This window comes from Calidris pugnax, unplaced genomic scaffold, assembly GCF_001431845.1.
Source record: "Calidris pugnax isolate Ruff unplaced genomic scaffold, ASM143184v1 scaffold255, whole genome shotgun sequence".
NCBI lineage: Eukaryota > Metazoa > Chordata > Aves > Charadriiformes > Scolopacidae > Calidris > Calidris pugnax.
In genome coordinates, this window is record NW_015091101.1 from 616,157 (window position 1) to 640,910 (window position 24,754).

At 45.9% G+C, this 24,754-nt stretch overlaps 1 protein-coding gene across 1 annotated transcript in view; it reads left to right on the plus strand.

The window, feature by feature from the left end:
• The window catches only part of REXO1 (REX1, RNA exonuclease 1 homolog), a 92,267-nt gene that overhangs the window by 50,861 nt on the left and 16,652 nt on the right, over positions 1 to 24,754 (plus strand). The window contains exons 2-10 of the mRNA XM_014957956.1: positions 4,606 to 6,383; positions 7,063 to 7,156; positions 10,174 to 11,951; positions 15,559 to 15,660; positions 17,985 to 18,177; positions 18,847 to 19,010; positions 21,574 to 21,711; positions 22,659 to 22,782; positions 23,939 to 24,052. Coding sequence (XP_014813442.1) covers positions 4,606 to 6,383; positions 7,063 to 7,156; positions 10,174 to 11,951; positions 15,559 to 15,660; positions 17,985 to 18,177; positions 18,847 to 19,010; positions 21,574 to 21,711; positions 22,659 to 22,782; positions 23,939 to 24,052 — 4,485 coding nt within the window. The remainder of the gene's footprint in view (positions 1 to 4,605; positions 6,384 to 7,062; positions 7,157 to 10,173; positions 11,952 to 15,558; positions 15,661 to 17,984; positions 18,178 to 18,846; positions 19,011 to 21,573; positions 21,712 to 22,658; positions 22,783 to 23,938; positions 24,053 to 24,754) is intronic.

Here is a 24,754-nt window from a genome sequence, read left to right on the forward strand (position 1 = left end):
TCTATTTTACTCTTGTGTAGAGTAAGTACATCAGTAAGGAATGCGGTTCAGTGGCTGGAAAACACTGACAAATGCAAAAATTGCAATTGCAGTGACTGTGACACCAGGTCATTGTGGATGGTTAAAGGAGGGGGGGAGGGAAGGAAAGCAAAGTATAATCAGGTAAATCAGTGCTTATAAAGGAGGAATGAGGCAAATGGTGTTCCTACACCCATTCCTAAAATCAGCAAAATGTCCATCATTCTAAGCTGACCCAAGATCCACTGATACAAAACACAAAATTTTTAAAATGCCCTGGAAATTCAACATAAAAAAAAAAAAAAAGAAAAGCAAAACAAGAAAAACAAGCAAGAAAAAACTAAAACTCAGTCTTGTGAGAATGGTATTAACTTCTGTAAACATTCTTGGTTTCTGGCTGTTATAAGAAATTTTTTCATCCCTGTTAGACCTGAGAGTTTGGCTTGGGTTTAGTGGGTTTTTTTCCTATCTTTTATCTTTCTGCTTACTGTTTTGTTTTTATGCATATTCATGTTGAAAAGCCAGTTTTACTAGTGTCCTTGTAGCAAAGAACAGAAAGTTTCTCTGGATTAGCAGCATCCAGAGACACTGTGATAAAACAGGGATTGAAAACTCTTCAAAGTCAAAACCCCAGCCATTAACTTAACAGCCGAATGCAGTCATCTTTATTGCTGGGTTCCTCTGGGTCTTAATTTTTCAATGTGAGGTTCTTCTCCTGCCTGTTCTTTGGCAAGCAGGGTGCTGCCATTCTGCACACGTGTGTCAATGATGTCCTTTTCCCTTCCTATTTACCCTTTGTATTTCATCCGTGGTTTTATGGCTGTTCCTGCGTCCTGCCTGCGCTGGCTCACACAATGTGTGTTGTGTATATGTGTGTGTGTGGAGGTAGATACATTAAAAAAAAAGTCCCCTTCTGCTGGTGTTTCCACTGCGTTATCTGCAAATGCATCGTGGCCAAAGGTGACGGTGCTGATGAGTATCGTGGAGAACATTTACACAAGTGTCTTTCATGGGGAAGGCAGCCTTTGATCAGCGGCGCTTGGGTAATCCATCAGGCCTCCTGCACACCTACAAAAGAGCCCTTTCACGACAGTATCTCAAAGCCTCTTGGTGTTCTCAGCAATTAGAAGGTATTTTTACATCTGGGCATTCCATTGAAAGAAAATGTGCAAATTAGCTTTAATGATGAACAGCAGAGAGTCAGACACCAGGTCTGTGCTTAGGTGGTGGTCTACTTTCCTTGCGTCCTGATATATTTAAAAGAATTGCTTTTTCTGTGTGGACAAGATGTCTTTTGTGTAGTTTGGGTTGGTTTATTTTGGTGTGGTAGTGGTTTTTGATTTTTTTTTTGCTAAGTCTTTAGATCCAGATTCTCTGTTCTCGCCTCTGTTTGTTTATAGGCCACCTAATCCTTATCTCTGCACAAACTCCCAGGTTTTCAGCTCTTCCCCTGATGATGCTTGGGCGAAATTTTAGGTCTCCATCCTGAGTTGGAGGGTAATAGCTGATGCCTCCAGACCTCACTGCACTGGTCTTTTCTACCGCTATGGAGCTGAGGTTCTGCAAAGTGGTGAGAAATGAGGTTGTGGGCACGGAGGGCTCTCTGTTCTTTATCAGTTATTAGGGTAATTTATACCTAATTACTTTGTTAATCTGTTACATATACTGGCCTTGGTGCTGCTGCTGCTGCTTGCATCTGGGTTGGTTCCTGTTTTTTTCTTTGTTACGTTTCTTCATGGTTTCCTTTTCTAACTAGGCTCTGGGTATCAGTCTGTCTGGTGCACACCATCTGCTGAGATCACAGAACCACAGAATGGTTTGGGTTAGAAGGGACCTTAAAGATCATCTAGTTCCAACCCCCTGCCATGGGCAGGGACACCGGAGATGTTCTGTTTTGTCACCTTCTCCCTCCTTTCTCCCACAGGCTGTGAGCTGTGCTGGGCATGGGAATGGGGAAGAGCAGCCACTAGTTTTGGAAATCCTCTTTGTGTCTTGGTTGTAAAGCACTGTGCAGTAGGTGGAGGGGGAGCTAGTTATAGAAATATATCACCTCATTCCTTTTTCCCCACATTTCTGGTCCTGAGCACGGCTCTGACTGTCCTTTGGAAGATGGTGACATCGTGCTGTGATTGCCCAGAGTCCCTACTCAATCAGGAGCTAATTGGTTTAGAAAAAAAAACATTGCAAACCCAAGGGGGTAAAAAAGTGTTTTATGAAACTGCTGCCTTTATTTTAACCCAGTCTCTTTTATTCTGCTGGCTTGGAGACTCCTTCTGCCAACTGCTAGGCAGGTTCTTTTCTTGTCACCAAAGGGCACTGTGTATTCATAGAGCCTCTCTCAAAAACACCCAAACCCAACACAAAAAAAAAAGAAAAGCAAAACAAGAAAAACAAGCAAGAAAAAACTAAAACTCAGTCTTGTGAGAATGGTATTAACTTCTGTAAACATTCTTGGTTTCTGGCTGTTATAAGAAATTTTTTCATCCCTGTTAGACCTGAGAGTTTGGCTTGGGTTTAGTGGTTTTTTTCCTATCTTTTATCTTTCTGCTTACTGTTTTGTTTTTATGCATATTCATGTTGAAAAGCCAGTTTTACTAGTGTCCTTGTAGCAAAGAACAGAAAGTTTCTCTGGATTAGCAGCATCCAGAGACACTGTGATAAAACAGGGATTGAAAACTCTTCAAAGTCAAAACCCCAGCCATTAACTTAACAGCCGAATGCAGTCATCTTTATTGCTGGGTTCCTCTGGGTCTTAATTTTTCAATGTGAGGTTCTTCTCCTGCCTGTTCTTTGGCAAGCAGGGTGCTGCCATTCTGCACACGTGTGTCAATGATGTCCTTTTCCCTTCCTGGTATCTTGGGTTGCATAGGGAAGAGTGTGGCCAGCAGGTCAAGGGAAGTCATTCTCCCCCTGTGCTCTGCACTGGTGAGGCCACAACTGGAATCCTGTGTCCAGTTCTGGGCTCCCCAGTTCAAGAGGGACAGGGAACTACTAGAAAGAGTCCAGCGAAGGGCAACAAAGATGATTCAAGGACTGGAGCATCTCCCTTATGAGGAGAGACTGAGAGAGCTGGGACTCTTTAGTCTGGAGAAGAGAAGGCTGAGGGGAGACCTTATTAATGCTGACAAGTATCTCAAGGGCGGGCTGAGGGAGGAGGGAGCCAGACTCTTTTCAGTGGTTCCCAGTGAGAGGACAAGGGGCAACGGGCACAAGTTGGAACAGAAGAGGTTCCACTCAAATATGAGGAGAAACTTCTTCACGGTGAGGGTGCCAGAGCCCTGGAAGAGGCTGCCCAGGGAGGGTGTGGAGTCCCCTTCCTTGGAGATTTTCAAGACCCACCTGGATGCTCCTGAGTAACATGCTGTAGCTCTAGGCAATCCTGCTTCAGCAGGGGAGTTGGACTAGATGATCTCTATGGTCCCTTCCAACTCTAAAATACAGTGAAATTCAGTGAAATTCCTTTTCCCCATAAGTGGGAAAGGTGGGTGGGAGAATTTGGGATCTCACGGCAGAAACTAGAGAGCATTAATGCTTGTCACAACTGCTGCCAGGTCACAGAATGATATGGGGTTGGAAGGGACCTCTGGAGATCATCTAGTCCAACCCCCTGCCAGAGCAGGTCCACCCAGAGCAGGTCCCACAGGAACGTGTCCAAGTGGGTTTTGAATGTCTCCAGAGATGGAGACTCCACCACCTCACTGTGTCCTTTTCAAGATGAATGTTACAAAATGAGCTTTAATGGACTCTCCAGTTGGATTTCCCCTTGGACAGGACACTGACTTTTCTGTATAGTGCCATTGGGTGACCGTCACTCACCCAAAGCTGCCCTGGGGAGCTGTGGTGGGAAGAGCCCACAGTGTGGTCAAAGCGTGTCCTCTGATCATACTCCTAGAAAGGCCCACGTGAGAGAGGCCACTGAAGGGACTTGTGTGACAGGAGAGACATCATATTGGAGTTCTGGGTGTTTGATGTTCCTCTCTTGGTGGTTGTTCTGGGTGGTTGGGTTGGGTTCTGTTGCCTTTGGACCTTCTTATCAGCAGGACTCAGTTTGTCCATCCAAACAAGACTGGTTTTCCTGCGGCTGCCATGAGAAATACTGGGCTTTGAGGAATATCAGAGGTTTTCAGCAGGCTTTGGGCATTGGCATTGATAAATGAGACCATAATCCACAGTTTTCATACTAGAATCCTCTTTCCTCCCTTGCTCGCTTCATTGAATTAAGCGGATAATTCTGCACACACTCAGCTCCTCTTGGTCTTAATACAGTGATTATTCTTTAGTGCCCTGAAGAATATTTAATTTATAGAGCTTTTCCATGAGTAATAAATGCACTTTGTTAATAGATCTTTCATTCTTAAGGCCTGTGAGTAGTGTCTGTGTAGTCTGGCCACACGCCAGAGAATGTCACTGGTGGCTTTCGATATCGAAGTCTGTTCTGTGGTACCAAAAGCTTGGCTTTTGGTGGTGTTTTTCAGTATTGGGTTTTGATGAGATCAGACCTTGAAAAGAACCTTTTTAATTTTTTTCTCCAAAGAAAGTTTTACATAAATTGCTGGCAGTAAGTTATTTTTTCCTTCTCTTTCACAGAGCGGGGCTATGATCCCTACAACCCAGAGCTCCCGAGGCCCTCGCTGGAGGTGGAGGATGGCACTCTGGCTGACATGACCGATGTGACGCCCGGTATTCTGGAGCTGGAGCTGGTCAACAAGGCCATCGAGGCAGTCAAAAACGAAGTGGAGAGAGAACAGAAAAAGTACGAAGAGCTGCTAGAAACCACCAAGGAGTTCAGTGCTTCAGAGGCCTCCTCGCTCATTTCGAACGCACCCGTGTCAGCTGCTGGGACACAAAATGATTCGTTTACCTCCTTAGAATATAATCCAGGTAGCTACAACTTTAATAATAACTCAGACTACAACCCCACTCCTCTCACTGCTGCTAGCAGGTCAAGCAAATACACTTTGGATAGTTCCCGATCGAAAGGTAGCGCGCTGGAATACGTCCCCAAGGCTGTGGTACAGAGTAAGAAATACAGTAGCACTGTCACTAACAATAAATATGTGATTGATGACTCGAAGCCTTCTACAGACTTGGAATATGACCCACTTTCAAATTACTCAGCCAGGCTTTTGAGCAAAGCCACGACGAAGGAGCCGAAGGGGTCTAAAAGGGGCAGGGTCTCTAGTTATGAGGAATCTTATTCTCCATCACGAAAGAAGTTCTGTGAGGATCCTGATGACTATGAGGCCAGGTTCTCCTCCTCTGAAGATGAGGCTGATGTAGATTATAAACCAACTTCTGTTAGTTCACAATCAAAAACTGGTTCTGAAAGTGAATCCAATGATGGGTTATCCACCAAAGAGCAGAGCACCAGCCTGGATGACTTTGCTTCCCAGGATACTAAAGATGCCCAATATGGCATGGAGGACCTTCCAGGTTCACAGAAAAGTCTTGCCAAAACCTTATCAGACAAGAATGCAAAAGCAGCAAAATTGGGTTCTGGTAAAAGCGACCAGGAAATTGAGAATAAAAACAGAGACTCAAAAGACAAAACAAAAAGGAAAAAGTCAGATGTTAGTAAAAACCCTGGCCTCAGTGAGGTTGGCAAGAAGGAGAAAAGTAAAAATACAGAGAAAGATAAGGATAAAGTGCTCAAGAAAGAAGAGAAATTAAAAACTAAGAATGACGAGAAAAACTGTAAAGATAAAAGTGTCAAAGTAAAAACTGATGGGAATTCAAAGAAACCTGAAAAACAAAAGTCAGAAAAAGTAGATGGGCTTAAGAAAGAAAAATCCAAGTCCTCCAGCAGTAGTTCAGGGAAAAGCAAGAGTGAGGGTGTCATCAAAGGCTCCGGTTCGGAGAAGCTGGGGAGCAGCAAGAAAGACTCCAAACTGAAAGCAGGTGACTTGAAAAATGGTAAGGAAAGCTCTGGTCGTAAAAACAAAGAGAAAGGGACCAAAGCTCCAGCACCAGAGCACAAGAAAGAAAAGGGTTGTTCTACAGAAAAAGGAGACCCAAAGAAGGGTCGGAAACAGCAGAATTTGAGTCATGTTGACCTCTTTGGCGATGAGAGTGGGGATGATGATGACAAAGTCCGGCCTTTGCCGTCCACGTTGCTTGAGGTGAGCTCGGACTCAGATGGAGATGACTGTGGTTCAGACTCTGAGAGCGACAACGAAGGGAGAAAGAAAGTGAAACGCTCCAAATTGTCAAAGTCATCCTCGTCTTCCTCAACATCTGATGACATCGATTATTCCGTCCTCGAGAAAGACTTGGACTTTGAGTCAGATCCGATGGAAGAGTGTCTCAGGATTTTTAACGAATCTAAGGATGTGAAAACTGAAGACAAGGGAAGGCTGGGGAAACAGGTAATGCTGGTTTGGGTTGGTTGGTTCTCCCACATCTTAAATGCGAAAGGGTTCTGGTCTAGTTTAGTGGTGTTGCTTATTCCAAGTAGCTGAAGAGATAAAAAAAAAGTCCCCTTCTGCTGGTGTTTCCACTGCGTTATCTGCAAATGCATCGTGGCCAAAGGTGACGGTGCTGATGAGTATCGTGGAGAACATTTACACAAGTGTCTTTCATGGGGAAGGCAGCCTTTGATCAGCGGCGCTTGGGTAATCCATCAGGCCTCCTGCACACCTACAAAAGAGCCCTTTCACGACAGTATCTCAAAGCCTCTTGGCGTTCTCAGCAATTAGAAGGTATTTTTACATCTGGGCATTCCATTGAAAGAAAATGTGCAAATTAGCTTTAATGATGAACAGCAGAGAGTCAGCCACCAGGTCTGTGCTTAGGTGGTGGTCTACTTTCCTTGCGTCCTGATATATTTAAAAGAATTGCTTTTTCTGTGTGGACAAGATGTCTTTTGTGTAGTTTGGGTTGGTTTATTTTGGTGTGGTAGTGGTTTTTGATTTTTTTTTTGCTAAGTCTTTAGATCCAGATTCTCTGTTCTCGCCTCTGTTTGTTTATAGGCCACCTAATCCTTATCTCTGCACAAACTCCCAGGTTTTCAGCTCTTCCCCTGATGATGCTTGGGCGAAATTTTAGGTCTCCATCCTGAGTTGGAGGGTAATAGCTGATGCCTCCAGACCTCACTGCACTGGTCTTTTCTACCGCTATGGAGCTGAGGTTCTGCAAAGTGGTGAGAAATGAGGTTGTGGGCACGGAGGGCTCTCTGTTCTTTATCAGTTATTAGGGTAATTTATACCTAATTACTTTGTTAATCTGTTACATATACTGGCCTTGGTGCTGCTGCTGCTGCTTGCATCTGGGTTGGTTCCTGTTTTTTTCTTTGTTACGTTTCTTCATGGTTTCCTTTTCTAACTAGGCTCTGGGTATCAGTCTGTCTGGTGCACACCATCTGCTGAGATCACAGAACCACAGGATGGTTTGGGTTGGAAGGGACCTTAAAGATTATCTAGTTCCAACCCCCTGCCCTGGGCAGGGACACCGGAGATGTTCTGTTTTGCCACCTTCTCCCTCCTTTCTCCCCCAGGCTGTGAGCTGTGCTGGGCATGGGAATGGGGAAGAGCAGCCACTAGTTTTGGAAATCCTCTTTGTGTCTTGGTTGTAAAGCACTGTGCAGTAGGTGGAGGGGGAGCTAGTTATAGAAATATATCACCTCATTCCTTTTTCCCCACATTTCTGGTCCTGAGCACGGCTCTGACTGTCCTTTGGAAGATGGTGACATCGTGCTGTGATTGCCCAGAGTCCCTACTCAATCAGGAGCTAATTGGTTTAGAAAAAAAAACATTGCAAACCCAAGGGGGTAAAAAAGTGTTTTATGAAACTGCTGCCTTTATTTTAACCCAGTCTCTTTTATTCTGCTGGCTTGGAGACTCCTTCTGCCAACTGCTAGGCAGGTTCTTTTCTTGTCACCAAAGGGCACTGTGTATTCATAGAGCCTCTCTCAAAAACACCCAAACCCAACACAAAAAAAAAAGAAAAGCAAAACAAGAAAAACAAGCAAGAAAAAACTAAAACTCAGTCTTGTGAGAATGGTATTAACTTCTGTAAACATTCTTGGTTTCTGGCTGTTATAAGAAATTTTTTCATCCCTGTTAGACCTGAGAGTTTGGCTTGGGTTTAGTGGTTTTTTTCCTATCTTTTATCTTTCTGCTTACTGTTTTGTTTTTATGCATATTCATGTTGAAAAGCCAGTTTTACTAGTGTCCTTGTAGCAAAGAACAGAAAGTTTCTCTGGATTAGCAGCATCCAGAGACACTGTGATAAAACAGGGATTGAAAACTCTTCAAAGTCAAAACCCCAGCCATTAACTTAACAGCCGAATGCAGTCATCTTTATTGCTGGGTTCCTCTGGGTCTTAATTTTTCAATGTGAGGTTCTTCTCCTGCCTGTTCTTTGGCAAGCAGGGTGCTGCCATTCTGCACACGTGTGTCAATGATGTCCTTTTCCCTTCCTGGTATCTTGGGTTGCATAGGGAAGAGTGTGGCCAGCAGGTCAAGGGAAGTCATTCTCCCCCTGTGCTCTGCACTGGTGAGGCCACAACTGGAATCCTGTGTCCAGTTCTGGGCTCCCCAGTTCAAGAGGGACAGGGAACTACTAGAAAGAGTCCAGCGAAGGGCAACAAAGATGATTCAAGGACTGGAGCATCTCCCTTATGAGGAGAGACTGAGAGAGCTGGGACTCTTTAGTCTGGAGAAGAGAAGGCTGAGGGGAGACCTTATTAATGCTGACAAGTATCTCAAGGGCGGGCTGAGGGAGGAGGGAGCCAGACTCTTTTCAGTGGTTCCCAGTGAGAGGACAAGGGGCAACGGGCACAAGTTGGAACAGAAGAGGTTCCACTCAAATATGAGGAGAAACTTCTTCACGGTGAGGGTGCCAGAGCCCTGGAAGAGGCTGCCCAGGGAGGGTGTGGAGTCCCCTTCCTTGGAGATTTTCAAGACCCACCTGGATGCTCCTGAGTAACATGCTGTAGCTCTAGGCAATCCTGCTTCAGCAGGGGAGTTGGACTAGATGATCTCTATGGTCCCTTCCAACTCTAAAATACAGTGAAATTCAGTGAAATTCCTTTTCCCCATAAGTGGGAAAGGTGGGTGGGAGAATTTGGGATCTCACGGCAGAAACTAGAGAGCATTAATGCTTGTCACAACTGCTGCCAGGTCACAGAATGATATGGGGTTGGAAGGGACCTCTGGAGATCATCTAGTCCAACCCCCTGCCAGAGCAGGTCCACCCAGAGCAGGTCCCACAGGAACGTGTCCAAGTGGGTTTTGAATGTCTCCAGAGATGGAGACTCCACCACCTCACTGTGTCCTTTTCAAGATGAATGTTACAAAATGAGCTTTAATGGACTCTCCAGTTGGATTTCCCCTTGGACAGGACACTGACTTTTCTGTATAGTGCCATTGGGTGACCGTCACTCACCCAAAGCTGCCCTGGGGAGCTGTGGTGGGAAGAGCCCACAGTGTGGTCAAAGCGTGTCCTCTGATCATACTCCTAGAAAGGCCCACGTGAGAGAGGCCACTGAAGGGACTTGTGTGACAGGAGAGACATCATATTGGAGTTCTGGGTGTTTGATGTTCCTCTCTTGGTGGTTGTTCTGGGTGGTTGGGTTGGGTTCTGTTGCCTTTGGACCTTCTTATCAGCAGGACTCAGTTTGTCCATCCAAACAAGACTGGTTTTCCTGCGGCTGCCATGAGAAATACTGGGCTTTGAGGAATATCAGAGGTTTTCAGCAGGCTTTGGGCATTGGCATTGATAAATGAGACCATAATCCACAGTTTTCATACTAGAATCCTCTTTCCTCCCTTGCTCGCTTCATTGAATTAAGCGGATAATTCTGCACACACTCAGCTCCTCTTGGTCTTAATACAGTGATTATTCTTTAGTGCCCTGAAGAATATTTAATTTATAGAGCTTTTCCATGAGTAATAAATGCACTTTGTTAATAGATCTTTCGTTCTTAAGGCCTGTGAGTAGTGTCTGTGTAGTCTGGCCACACGCCAGAGAATGTCACTGGTGGCTTTCGATATCGAAGTCTGTTCTGTGGTACCAAAAGCTTGGCTTTTGGTGGTGTTTTTCAGTATTGGGTTTTGATGAGATCAGACCTTGAAAAGAACCTTTTTAATTTTTTTCTCCAAAGAAAGTTTTACATAAATTGCTGGCAGTAAGTTATTTTTTCCTTCTCTTTCACAGAGCGGGGCTATGATCCCTACAACCCAGAGCTCCCGAGGCCCTCGCTGGAGGTGGAGGATGGCACTCTGGCTGACATGACCGATGTGACGCCCGGTATTCTGGAGCTGGAGCTGGTCAACAAGGCCATCGAGGCAGTCAAAAACGAAGTGGAGAGAGAACAAAAAAAGTACGAAGAGCTGCTAGAAACCACCAAGGAGTTCAGTGCTTCAGAGGCCTCCTCGCTCATTTCGAACGCACCCGTGTCAGCTGCTGGGACACAAAATGATTCGTTTACCTCCTTAGAATATAATCCAGGTAGCTACAACTTTAATAATAACTCAGACTACAACCCCACTCCTCTCACTGCTGCTAGCAGGTCAAGCAAATACACTTTGGATAGTTCCCGATCGAAAGGTAGCGCGCTGGAATACGTCCCCAAGGCTGTGGTACAGAGTAAGAAATACAGTAGCACTGTCACTAACAATAAATATGTGATTGATGACTCGAAGCCTTCTACAGACTTGGAATATGACCCACTTTCAAATTACTCAGCCAGGCTTTTGAGCAAAGCCACGACGAAGGAGCCGAAGGGGTCTAAAAGGGGCAGGGTCTCTAGTTATGAGGAATCTTATTCTCCATCACGAAAGAAGTTCTGTGAGGATCCTGATGACTATGAGGCCAGGTTCTCCTCCTCTGAAGATGAGGCTGATGTAGATTATAAACCAACTTCTGTTAGTTCACAATCAAAAACTGGTTCTGAAAGTGAATCCAATGATGGGTTATCCACCAAAGAGCAGAGCACCAACCTGGATGACTTTGCTTCCCAGGATACTAAAGATGCCCAATATGGCATGGAGGACCTTCCAGGTTCACAGAAAAGTCTTGCCAAAACCTTATCAGACAAGAATGCAAAAGCAGCAAAATTGGGTTCTGGTAAGAGCGACCAGGAAATTGAGAATAAAAACAGAGACTCAAAAGACAAAACAAAAAGGAAAAAGTCAGATGTTAGTAAAAGCCCTGGCCTCAGTGAGGTTGGCAAGAAGGAGAAAAGTAAAAATACAGAGAAAGATAAGGATAAAGTGCTCAAGAAAGAAGAGAAATTAAAAACTAAGAATGACGAGAAAAACTGTAAAGATAAAAGTGTCAAAGTAAAAACTGATGGGAATTCAAAGAAACCTGAAAAACAAAAGTCAGAAAAAGTAGATGGGCTTAAGAAAGAAAAATCCAAGTCCTCCAGCAGTAGTTCAGGGAAAAGCAAGAGTGAGGGTGTCATCAAAGGCTCTGGTTCGGAGAAGCTGGGGAGCAGCAAGAAAGACTCCAAACTGAAAGCAGGTGACTTGAAAAATGGTAAGGAAAGCTCTGGTCGTAAAAACAAAGAGAAAGGGACCAAAGCTCCAGCACCAGAGCGCAAGAAAGAAAAGGGTTGTTCTACAGAAAAAGGAGACCCAAAGAAGGGTCGGAAACAGCAGAATTTGAGTCATGTTGACCTCTTTGGCGATGAGAGTGGGGATGATGATGACAAAGTCCGGCCTTTGCCGTCCACGTTGCTTGAGGTGAGCTCGGACTCAGATGGAGATGACTGTGGTTCAGACTCTGAGAGCGACAACGAAGGGAGAAAGAAAGTGAAACGCTCCAAATTGTCAAAGTCATCCTCGTCTTCCTCAACATCTGATGACATCGATTATTCCGTCCTCGAGAAAGACTTGGACTTTGAGTCAGATCCGATGGAAGAGTGTCTCAGGATTTTTAACGAATCTAAGGATGTGAAAACTGAAGACAAGGGAAGGCTGGGGAAACAGGTAATGCTGGTTTGGGTTGGTTGGTTCTCCCACATCTTAAATGCGAAAGGGTTCTGGTCTAGTTTAGTGGTGTTGCTTATTCCAAGTAGCTGAAGAGAGCTACAGAGAGAGACTCCAGATGTTGGAAGAATCTCATTCTTGTCATGACTGAGTGCTTTGAAGAGTTTGCACCTGAATTTACCTGCTGAATTGAAAGCTGCTGTGAAATGTAAGGGTTCAATTACCTTTTGTCTGGAAGACATCTATCTTTCAGGTGTCTTTATCTGGTCTAAGAACCATGATGGCCTGGGTGGCTGGAGAAAAGGCTTTTAGAGAGTGTGTTGTGGGTGATCAAAGCTAATGCAAGTTTGTTAATCTGAGTGTTACCTTCTTGTGGCAGCGGAGTTTAAGGAACGTTGTTGCAGGTAGAACCAGGCCAATGTGTTGGTGCCAGTAAGTCAATGTAGTTGGCACTGGACACTTCAGAGACTCCCCAGGTGACTGTTTCACAGGTATTTTATGAGGATACCTTGTAGGTGATGCAAATAAGAAATGGAGGGTAAAATCTCTTCAAAAGGTACAAGGGGTTTCACAGAGTGATATGGGGTTGGAAGGAACCTCTGGAAATCATCTAGTCCAACTCCCAAATAAGTTTCAGAATGCGTAAGTTAAAAGACAGCATTTACATAAAAAGGCTTTTGTGAGTGCCTGTGAGGTGGTCCCCAGAGGATGCAAGACCCTTGTTTTCAAAGATTAAAACAGAACAGAGCAAGTGGCTCAAACTGCAAGAGGGGAGATGGAGCTGAGCTGTGGGGAAGAACTTGTTTGGTGTGAGGGTGGGGAGAGCCTGGCCCAGGTTGGCCAGAGAAGCTGTGGCTGCCCCATCCCTGGAGGGGTTCAAGGGCAGGTTGGAGGGGGCTTGGAGCAACCTGGTGTGGTGGGAGGTGTCCCTGCCCAGGGCAGGGGGTGGCACTGGGGGGGCTTTATGCTCCCTTCCCACCCAAACCAGTCTGTGAGTCCGTGTGTGTAAAAGGCTGGAAAGCAGCTGCTGGCAGTGATGTTCCAGCAGGTTCTGAGGCAGGGACGTGGGAGCAGACAAACCTCATCCTTTATCTTACACCACCTGAGTTTGACGGGGCAGCAGGAGCAGACCCTGGTTATCCCAGGAGCCTGTGCAGGGGTAGGATTGTCTCCCTTCAGCACCCGTCCCAGCGCCACCAGGTCTCCTGTTGGGGTGATTTTGCCCGTGCACAGAGCAGGCCTTCAGGGAGTTGGATTGGAAAGAGCTTTAAACAAGAAAAAGGTGACAAATTTGGCAACGTTGAGAAAACACTCCAAGCTTGTATCTGGCATTATCCATCTGGCACATCTGAGCAGTGTAGAGGTATCAGGGTCTCTGAGTCAGCTGTGTCACCCGAGAGGCTCAATGGGGCATGGTGACAAAATCCAGTGCCCTCTGTGTGCTGGGGGACAGGGGATGCCAAGGAAGGAGTGTCTGTCCAAGGAATTAATTACTGAGTGGCTCCAGCTGCAGCTATCCCACATCCAAAAGGTAATGGGGGTACTGGGAGGCCATCAGGGCTTCCATAGTATTCCAGGTGAGACCCCTTCAAACACCACAGGACCCCTGTGGGATTCCTGTGCAGCAGGAACCACACCACTGCCTGGTGGAAAGGCCATTTCTTTGTGCCTTTGTTTGTGGACTTTTATTATAAAAACAGCGTCAGAAACTGGTGCTGGCTTTTAGGCTTTTGTCGGGTGGGTGCCGTGGCCGTGAACAAAGCTCTTCCCTTCGTGACCATCTGCACATGGAGGACAAAATGAGCTGGGATCTGCAGCGTGGGGAGAAGAGCTCATCATGGAGGACAAAGTGAGCTGGGATCTGCAGCGTGGGGAGAAGAGCTCATCTTTTGAAAAGAGTAGCTGGACTATTAAAGCTTTTTGCTGAACTCTGTGTTGCAATAACGTCCCCGATTTGTTGGGAGAGGGGTCTGTGTTGGGGACAAGTAAAGACCTTTTTTCCACTCGTGAAATGCCATGGTAGAAGAAACTATATAAACAATCGAGTGTAATGATTTTCTTCTGAGCTGTTAAGCTTGATTTTCCTTGTTTAAAATTCATCTGTTCTTTCTTCTGTGTTTAGTGTAATTCTCAGCCAGGGATCAGCACTTTAATTTTGACTTTGTTTCTTCAAATTGCCCGGCTTAAGTGAAAAATAGTCTAAGGGCACACAATCTATAGTGGGAAATTGTGATCCCATTAGAGCTTTCCAAATATGGGGTGGTTCAAAATGGGCTGAATTTGGAAAATGCTGAACCATGGCCTGCAAACAGTTAATTCCAGCACCGGCAGCACAGGCTTTACCTTCCTTCTCTGCACTGAAATTTAATTTCCCTCTATTTTGCAAAGGGTGGAACAAGCATTCAGTGGAGGGGTCCTTCTTTGAGAGACAGGTGTTTGTACGTAGGTGCCCGCTTCCCTGCTGCCTTTCTGGTCATCGGGATTTTTTTATTTATTTTATGGAATAATTTTGTAGCTGGAACCCGTGTGGTTTGGGCTCAGAAATGTGCTGGTCCGGTGGGAAGGTAGGTGTGGGCAGGGCAGGACTCTTCCACCAGGAAGGATGACTTTGTGAGAGGGTTTATTTGGGATTTAATGAAATTATCAGATTTACTGAGTTCCTGGAGAGTGAAGTGATTCAGTGCAAAGGGCTCAGAATGTCCTCAGAATGTGGTTTGAACATCCCTTGGCAGCGAGGGATGAGGCTCATCCCTAGATCCAGCCTCCAGCCTCAGCTGCTGGATTTCTGAGAGACCATCAGGCTCATCCCTGCTCAGAGCTTTGCCAGAGGCTGGGCTGGAAAACTGAAGTCAAGATTGGCTGGAAAGCAGGTTAGGGGTTTGAAAAATAAACTTAGGAAGCGTGTTTTGTATCAACAAACAGTCAGGTCAAATTCAAAGATGATTTTGAAGTGGTTCCCCCCGCCCCAGGAGCAGGTCTGAGTTGTTGGCTCAGAGGCAGCTTTAGCTGGAGAGGTGCTCTTGTGTCCCTTTGGGTTTCTGGCCATACAAATGTGTCACCTGGGGATTTCTAACTGTGGTCTTTCTGTGGATAAAACCTCAGAGAAACGTTTCCCTGTGCAGGGAGTGGGGTACCAGGGTTTGATGTGGAGCAGGTTTTCGGGACCTGGCTCTGGCGACATATTATACACGGGTAGAAATGAGTCAGCTCCCAATTTCTTAGGACAAAAAAAAAAAACACAACCCCAAAACCAAACCTCCTGGATTTTCAGGATGCCAGGGGAGGTGAGGTGTGCGAGGGGCTGGCAGGAGAAGGGTGTGCAGGTGGTGGGTAGGGGTTGCCCTGACTCAGCCAACGCTGCCGAGGGCACAGCTCATGGAGTGACTCCCTGAGGGGCAGAACCGTGATGCTGCCGTTTGTTGGCTTGGTTGGTGGTTCTTGGGTTCAAAATAAGGTTTGTTTCTGTAATTTGGCTGCTGACCACACATTGGTCTCACCTGCGGTACCTCACCTCTCTGTGAACCTGAAAAGAGACTTTTCAGACCTTCTCATTGAGAGGGATCTTCAAGTCTATTCAATTTTGGAAGCTTGTTCTTTTGTTTTCCAGCCATCCAAAGAGGAAGGAAACGAAGAAAAGACAGAAGATAATTTAACTACTTTGTTTCCTGGCCAGAAAAGAAGGATCTCCCATCTTGTCAAACAAGGAAACGTAAGTGCAGCTTTTAGAAGCAAAAGTTTAGTTTCTTTAAAGTGAGGATTTTCTGTCCTTTTATGAAGTTGGAAAATGATGCAGTCCCAGGCCCAGGCAGTGGTGTTGGAGTTGTTTGCACTGGAATCCCTCTGTGTCAGATTTCTTTCCTTCCCTTTCTGATGTCTGAAAAACGTGGTGAGGCATCTGTTAGACATGGCAGCAAAACTCTAATAAACTCTGATAAAACCAAGGGTGAGTGGTGGAAGAATAAATGGATTCTGCAGCTTGTAACTCATTGGGATAGATCGAGGTGTTCATTTTTCTGGAGTATGGCCTCATTCAATCACTTCGATAAAAATTAGCGGGATACAAGGTCAGTCTGTGTCTGATGGTACTTTTCTTTGTCTTGTGGACCTAAGAGATGGCTGTGGGAATTTTGTCAGATGTTTAAAGCCATTACCTTATATCTGTTATCAATCAGCCGATATATCAGCAGTATCTTGTCTGATACTCTTCTTCTGCAGTTGTGAAAATGCTTTAAATGCAGAGGAGGAGAATGAAAAAAAAAAAAAAAAAAGACAAGGAAGACATTCGGATCTTTTTATTTCTTTCTCACTGGGATTTTAATTCATGTTTTCTCTGAGGGTTTAATGTGTTTCCCTCCAGGTGCTGAGCACAGATTAGTCAGTTTTATGTTCCAGCAGGATAAGAGGGGAGACTTACAAGCTGATTTGAGCTGGGTTGTCCAAATTAATTGTTCTTCCTTTCCTCCCTGCCTAGAAAAGGTTTCTTTGCTTTTAATAACTTGAAGCCCTGAGGTCAATACAGTGCGTTTTATTTAACTACATATCTTCAGCCAGTTCGTGTGTTTTGATAAGGGCCCTTTCTTCCAAAGTGAAGAGATAAGAGATGGAAGCAAATGGGTTGGAAATTCATTAGCTCCAATATTTATTGTAAATAGGTGCCTTTCAGACATGGGCAAATCTCTAAATGCGTTCTCTTAATGTGACAGCTGATCCCAAAATGCTTTCCAAAGGTGCGAGCCCCGGCACGGCCAGTGCCTGGGCAAACAGAGCCCATGGTGTGCTCGGTGCTGGGACGTGCCTTTCCTGGGGTACAGCAGCTCCGAGCTGCCAGCTCTGCTCAGGAGGGGCCACGGGACCTGAACCGCTGCTTTCACATGCAGAGTTGAGGCTTGTGCTTTGCCCTGTCCCTCCGAGTCGAATATTTGCTCAGTCTTGATTTATAGCTCAGGGACTGGGCAAGCAGAAGGGCTGGAGCTGGATTCTAGTTTAGTTGCCGGGGGAAATGGTGGGCTGAAGGAATTGAAGGTGAGGCAGAAAATGAGTATCCCGTCCTGCTCAGAAGGCTGTAATTAAAATGTAATGGGTGACTGTGCTGGGGTTGGTATCCAGAAGCCGGTGTCAGCATCAGAGAGCAGGAATGCAGGAGGTGCCAGCTTGTCCCCAATTTGCGGTCTCGGAAACGCCACGTTACACCCGGGCTGAGCTCACCCTCCTCTGAGAGGTTTCAGCAGGGAAGGATTGTTTCTCAGAGTTCAAAGGTTATTAAGTAGCGCGGAGAAGTTTGTTCTGCTGCTTCTCTTGTACTTCTGCTGCTAGAAAACTTCTCTCTTTGCTGACATAATTCCTGGCACCTTTCCTGCAGCCTAAATTTGGACATCAAAGAAAATGCCTGTGTAACTTGTTTGTGCCGGTAACGGCTGAGGCAGTGAAATGCCTCCAGAAGGAGGCAGAGCCTGTTTAAAATTCCGAGTTTATGTAATGCTCTAATCCCATAAATACATATATGTGAGACTTTTAAGTAGTTACAGGGACTAGAGACCTGACACAAGGCTGCTGGGAGGTGGGGAGCTGCTGTAACGCCAGGGGAGATGGTGCTGGGAGAGAGAGGGAGGGAGAGAGCTGTAAAACTCAGCGTTGTGTAGCAAAGGGGGATGGAGAATATTTGGTCACTTTTCCATTGCAGTATGAACTGAGGCAGCACAGGGTCAGAGAGGTTTTCTAGTGCAAGACAGTAGAACTGGGAGTATTGACAGGGTCCAGAACTGGGTTAGACACAGTGATGGGGAACATCGTGCCATTAAACAGGCAGCTCCAATACCACCTACCAATTTAGGAACTTGCCAGAGGGCAAATCCTAATGTCTTGTTTTTTGGTGGGTGACTCTAAATATTTTGTTGTGGAAGACAGTTGGGATCTTCTCCTCTCTGAAACCTCTCCTCGCAGACAGAGAGGGGGTGAGGAAAAGAGACCTTCCTTGGGTGAAGGAGGGGGTCGAGCAGGGGAGGTGCTGGCTCTAAAACCTTTTTGTCCGTGCAGGCGGAGGTCCCGAGCAAGCCCGTCATCCGGCCGTACCGTCCCCCCACCGCCCAGGAGGTCTGTTACCAGAGGATCCAGCTGGCTCAGCAGCAGGCAGCACAGCTGGTTCAAAAGGCCTCTCTTTCTTTGCCAGGAGAAAAGAGGAGGATTGCTCACGTGCCAAACGCAGCCCTTTCCGCAGCCGCCAAACAGAGTAAGCCAGCGGGGTTATTTGCCGTCCCTGTCCTCTCCTCCCCCCTGTTAAAAGATACTGGCCTTCTGGTTGAACTTCTCCCCAGCAGATGTGGAACTCTCAGGAGATGTGTAGCCTTGGCCATGACTCGAATCTTTGCTGATAGTGACCAGTGGAATGTCCTTCCCCTGAGAAATCCCATGCTGTTCCAAAAAGCGATGGCCCCGTTCCCCCGTCGTCTCACCCAGCCTCACTCAACTTCAGCCTGTTCTTTTTCCTCTTTCTTCTTTGGGGCATGTGTGCTCCTCGTTCCCTCTTCCATTCAAGCCTTCAGAGGCGGCACAAACAGGAGAAGTACTAATTAAGGCTCCCCAGTGGCCCTTTGTAGTTGGGAGGACTCGGGGCTGACGCGCGGGGCAGTCGGTGCGTTGTTGCTGACAGGGTTCCCTCTTTTAGCTCTGCTGACTCAGTTACCCCAAAACAAACAGAGATGAGGCACGTTTCCTGGCAGAAGCTTCCTTCATCCTTGCCTGGAAGGTGGTAAAATTGCCCAATTTATAGCCCTTTGGAGGCTTCCATTTGAAAAAAAAATCACAGCTTGCAGCATGGGCCTTTTATTTTAAGGTCCTTCTGGCAACTTGAAGCCCGGTGGTAGGATTTCTGCTTAAAAACGTTGCCTGTTTCTGGCAGGCCTGGGGAGTGGTAAGACGACGGCTGCTGGCAGGAGTGTCACACCTTCCAATGACTCTGAAGCCCCCTCCCTTTCTCTGAAGGCTTGCACCTTAGCTGGGATGGCTTCCAAGACCACCAGCACCATCGTGCCGAAAAGGGTAGCGCACGTGCCCTCCTTGCAGGTAAGAGAAACTGGGAATCTTCCTGGCTGGTCCCCGTTGAGGGCGGGATGTTTAACCCTGCCCCAAACGCGGCGCTCTCTGAAGAGCCATGTTTTGATTAGGTTGATTAAATGGGTTTGTTTCTTCCTGTGGTTTTCCTCAATAGCTCTGTATAAAAAATTAAACACTTGAGGGGTAGGAGCTTAAAAAGATAGAAATACTTAAGTGCTGCTCTGATCTCTTTGAATATTGATCTCTCATCTTCAGTTTGAGTCTCTGTTGTGCTCTCTGCCTTGGCGTGTAGCTGTTTGTGTCAGGGACTCAGAGCCCCTGGTGTTTAGAAGCCTTGGCTGGATTAATGGCCTGCCCAGGCTTTGAGGGCCACTCTGAGGAAGGTGTTTATGGACAACGTCCCACAGTGACCTATATAGTTAAAATGTGATCATTTAAACTTTATGCTGCTGTTAATATTTGAGGAAAAAACAAATATTTTTTTCCTCCTATTTTTAATTTTTTTTTTCTGGGACACCTGCCCAACCTTTGAGTGCTTTTGCTGTGAGTTCCTCAGCAAAGAAGTTCTTTCTTTCCCCATGAGTACGGGGGGGAACATGTTATTTGTTGAGAAAATTCAGAATAGAGTTCCTCATGTAACGGCATGTGGATGGCAAGGAATGTGCTTAGTGCCAGGACTTGGTTAAAGATATCTTTATTGATGGTATCTTGTGTCAAGGTATGTCATAACTGTACATAACATCCATACTCTGATTATTTTTGGAGGAGTTTAAAGTCATTTTCTTCCTTCCCCACCCAAAAAGCCACCACGGTAACATATAACTCGAAGCTGGTTAAAAATGTCCTCCTATTTTTGATATTTTTTTTTTTCTGGGGCACCTGCCCAGCCTTTGGGTGCTTTTGCTGTGAGTTCCTCTCCCCCCTCAGTACGGGGGAGAACATGTTATTTGTTGAGAAAATTCAGAATAGAGTTCCTCATGTAACGGCATGTGGATGGCAAGGAATGTAGTTAGTGCCAGGAATTGATTAAAGATATCTTTATTGATGATATCTTGTGTCAAGGTATGTCATAACTGTACATAACATCCGTACTCTGATTATTTTTGGAGGAGTTTAAAGTCATTTTCTTCCTTCCCCACCCAAAAAGCCACCACGGTAACATATAACTCGAAGCTGGTTAAAAATGAAAGAAGCGTGAAAAGGATAAAATATTTACCAGTGTTAACTGAGGTGCTTAAGGATATTGTCTTAGAAGCTGAGAAGAAATATATATGTAATGAAAAGGACCAAATCCCCTTGAACAGGGCATCAAAGTGGGAGTCTCAGGAGGAAAATGAGTGCTCTTCCCAGTAGGACAGGACCAGTTGCTCCTCTTTGGATGTGCCATATCTCCCGTGGAACTCTTTTTATTACAGAATGTGGCAGATGGTTTGGTTTATGGCTGTTTCTTGGGTGGGATGGAGAAAGACTGATGAAACTTTAGAGGTGAACGTAAGTTTCTTCCCCGAAAAAGAGGCAAATTGTGTTGATTTGGCAGATAAACTGGTGTTAAACGGAAAACTGCAGTGGCAAGTCGTAACTCGGTCCAAGGTGCAGTTTTTATGCGTGAAGGTGATGTCATTCAATTTAAGGGCAAAATCCTTTCACAGGAGCTTCATGATTGGCATTAAAAAAAAAAAAAAAGAAACCCCTCGATGCTGTAAAGTCACAGGAATCCCATGTCATGAATGTGATGATTTAGTTGGCCACCAGCCTGGCAGGAGTGGGCCACCCACTCTCCCTTCACAGCCAGAGTGCTGGGAAAACTCACCTCTGGTGTGTGCACAACTGGTGTCGTGTGCCAGTTTCTTCCCTGAAAAAGAGGCAAATTGGGTTGATTTGGCAGATAAACTGGTGTTAAATGGAAAACTGCAGTGGCAAGTCGTAACTCAGTCCAACATGCAGTTTTTATATGTGAAGGTGATGTCATTCAATTTAAGGGCGAAATCCTTTCACAGGAGCTTCATGATTGGCATTAAAAAAAAAAAAAAAGAAACCCCTCGATGCTGTAAAGTCACAGGAATCCCATGTCATGAATGTGATGATTTAGTTGGCCACCAGCCTGGCAGGAGTGGGCCACCCACTCTCCCTTCACAGCCAGAGTGCTGGGAAAACTCACCTCTGGTGTGTGCACAACTGGTGTCGTGTGCTCACATCTCCAGTTCCATGCGTGGTGCTGCTCGGTACCATCCTCATCTTGAATCCCTTAATGTTGATGTCACCGTTTTTGTGGTCTGGAATGTTTGTTTGTGTGTGGGAATGTGGGGTTGTGACTAATGCCCCCGGGAGGCCTCGGTTGCATAATGAAACACGGTTGTTTTTTGAAGCAGTTCAAATACTGAAGGTGGCACAAAAGCTTCAAGTGGTGTTTTTAGTACCAAAAAAAAATGATGGAGGTTATATTTAGCTGTGGGCAGGTTTTCAGAAAGGAAGTCATACCACTATTAATAACAGCAAGAAATGCAAGAGTCTCAAAGCAACGTACTTCTGGAACCCTGAATAGCCTCTTTCTCTCTCTCTGTCTCACCCCTAGAGCGCCAGCTTACAGAGGCCTGTTATTCCCACAGAATTTGGTGCTAAAGTCCCAACAAATATTCGTCAAAGATATCTCAACCTCTTCATTGATGAGTGCCTGAAATTCTGCTCCTCCTCCCAGGAAGCGTTTGACAAGGTCTGTACCGGTGTTTGCTTCTTATGAATAGAGTCTGCAGCAGAGAATAAAGTGGCTGAGACCTCCTAAAATTGTAGGAAACCCAGAAAACTCTCTTATCCACATACAATTCTGGCTGGAGAACAGAAGGTGTAATTCCAGTGGGGGTTTCCAGTAGGAAATCCCATCTTTTCCTATATTTGGGAACCTCACACTGTCTTTTCCATGACCCCAGGAGAGGGATTTAGGGGAGCGTGTGTTATGGTGAAGCTGGACAAAAGGGCCTTTTGCTCAGCAGCAAACACCTCCTGGAATGTAAATGCTGAGCACAGGTAAGGGTTTGAGAGAGGTATTACTGGTAAAACTTGCTGCTTGCAAACTACGAGGCTTTTAAGGAGCTTGGTAGGAAATAGTGAAGTAGGATTTCCAAATGCAGAGTTGAGAAAGTTATATGTTTTGTTGGAAAACTCAGGCCATTAATGTTAGTTGGGTAAATACAGGACGTTGGGTGGTGTGTTTTGTAACCAAAACAGACGCCAGAAGGGTTTCTTTTGTGGAATTTCACCTTCACAGCTCCCAAAGGGGAATGTTGCTGTTGCACCCAAGGAGTGACTCTTTGCCAAACTTCCCTTAAGATCTTGTGCTGCCACCGAAGTGAGGAAAACAGCCTGGTCCAGGCAGCTCCAGAACTCCTTTGTTAATCTGTCAGGGGAGGTTTCACATGAAAATGCTTCTTCCAGCACTTGGTTTAAAATGCAAATATTTTTTTCTCTTGCTCTCCTAAGCAGGCCCCAGAACCAGTATAAATTTGTGCCACGTTCCACTTAATTAATAAATTCCTTGACAGGCAATTTGGTTTTTTTTGCTATCACACTTGGATTCTGTACTTATAAGAGCCAAACATTTCTTTTCTCCCAAAGCAGAAGTGGAAAAGAGAGTTATGTAGTAATGACTCGCCTTGTTTGCAGGCTCTGTCAGAAGAGAAGGTGGCTTATGAACGTAGCACCAGTCGCAACATCTACCTGAACGTGGCAGTGAACACCTTAAAGAAGCTCCGAAGCCTCGTGCCCAATTCCCCGACCAGTACGACCAGTACGTACCGCGTTTGGGGTTCAATAATCGGAGCCCTGCTTGGATTAGAAGCCATGGAGAGGAACTTGTTGAAAAGCCCAGACCCATTTCTCAGAAGCATTATGCTGAAAGGCAAACAACTCCAGTTAGCTTTTTATAGTCTGGCAAGCTTTAATGGGCCTTCAAGAGGCAAGTCCTGCAATGCTTTGTTGGCTGCCCGAACCTAAATGGAGATAATGCCACATGGATTTTATTTTTTTTTTTTTTTAAGCACAAGTTCTTTAAAATGAAAAGCCCCGCTAATGGAGTAACTTTCACATGATGCCTTCAAAGTGATAGACTCGTCCATCACCGCAGAAATCTGTTACACACATTAAGCTTCAAGAGAGAAACGAAGAGGGTTAAGACATTTCATTATTGGCTCTCGAGAGGGTACATTAAACAATCAATTTGTGCTGTTCCTGTGAATTTATTTTTTTTTTTTTTTCCTGGTCTCTTCCCTTTTCTCCCCTCTGTCTTCATTACCTTCATGGCCATTAGTCAGAGCGGCTGAACTTGGGAGGCTGGCCTTTAGGAGAGGGCTGCCAGTTAATGATTAGTAAAAAGCACCTTTCTACCATTATCTGATGTACTGAGCGTGTTGTAGAGCTCTGAGGCTCCTTTCTGAGGGAAGTGGAAAGGTTTTGTGGGGGAGCTGAACAGCTGCTCGCTGCGGGTGGGTGATCCTGGCACGTGGCACTCGACTGGGTCGAGTTGCTTCTGTGCTTGGTCCTTCTGTGCTTTTGGTGAGGAGGAGGGTTTGCAGTGCAGGGTGAGCAGGTAGAGCTCCCAGAGTTGCCAGGGGAACTGTAAAAATGTCCTTGCTGCCCTTAAAAAAACTAGTTGCTGTGGGCTGAAAGTGCAAACAGAAAGCTCTGAGTAAGAATTCCAAGCAGAGTATTCTCTACTTGGAATTTCCAAGTAAGAAAACAGAGTAAGAATTCCAGATGGTAAAAGCAGTTCTCCTTTTGCCCATGTTTTCCAAGTAAGAAAGCAGAGTAAGAATTCCAGAGGGTAAAAGCAGTTCTCCTTTTGCCCATGTTTGGTGGCCCAAATTCTAGGACTGGAGTCTCTTGCTCTTTCTCAGCTGGGTACCTGATGTCTGTCTCGTTTTGTTTCTTCCCTCTTCTCGCTGCAGAGACGAGTAACAAGAAGGTGGTGTCCCACGAGGCGGTGCTGGGAGGGAAGCTCGCTGCTAAGACCAGCTTTACTCTAAACCGCTCAGGGAGCTTGAGAGCAGAGGATTTAACAGGTAAGACCCTGCTCCTGCGAGGCTGTAACCCCGAAATTAACGCTGTGACTGGGGAGAGCAGGATCTTGCTCTACCAGGATTTATCCCAGGGCCGGAGTTAGGAGTTATTACCCGACTGCAGGAGAGTGTGGCAGTCGCTGGGTGAACAGCCAGCACCTTCCCTGCTTTGGGCTGGGAGTTCACTGCCAGGGTCCATGTCCCAGGTGCCTGGGAAGATCATGGAACAGATCCTCCTAGATGCCATGCTTGGGCACATGAAGGACAGGGAGGTGATCCAGGACACCCAACATGGCTTTACTAGGGGCAGGTCCTGCCTGACTAACCTAGTGGCCTTCTATGATAAAGTGACTTGGTCAGTAGACAAGGGGCAACCTATGGATGGGATCTATCTGGATTTCTGTAAGGCCTTGGACACGGTCCCCCACAACATCCTGATTGCCAAATTGGAGGGGTACGGATTTGATGGGTGGACTGTTCAGTGGATAAGGAACTGGCTGGATGGTCGCATCCAGAGGGTGGTACTCAATGGCTCAAAGTCCAGATGGAAACCAGTCACAAGTGGTGTTCCTCAAGGGTCCGTGCTGGGGCCGGTGCTGTTTAACATTTTTATCAATGATATAGACAGGGAGATTAAAGGCACCATCAGCAAGTTTGCGGACGATACCAAGCTGTGTGGTGTTGTCGATACACCAGAGGGATGGG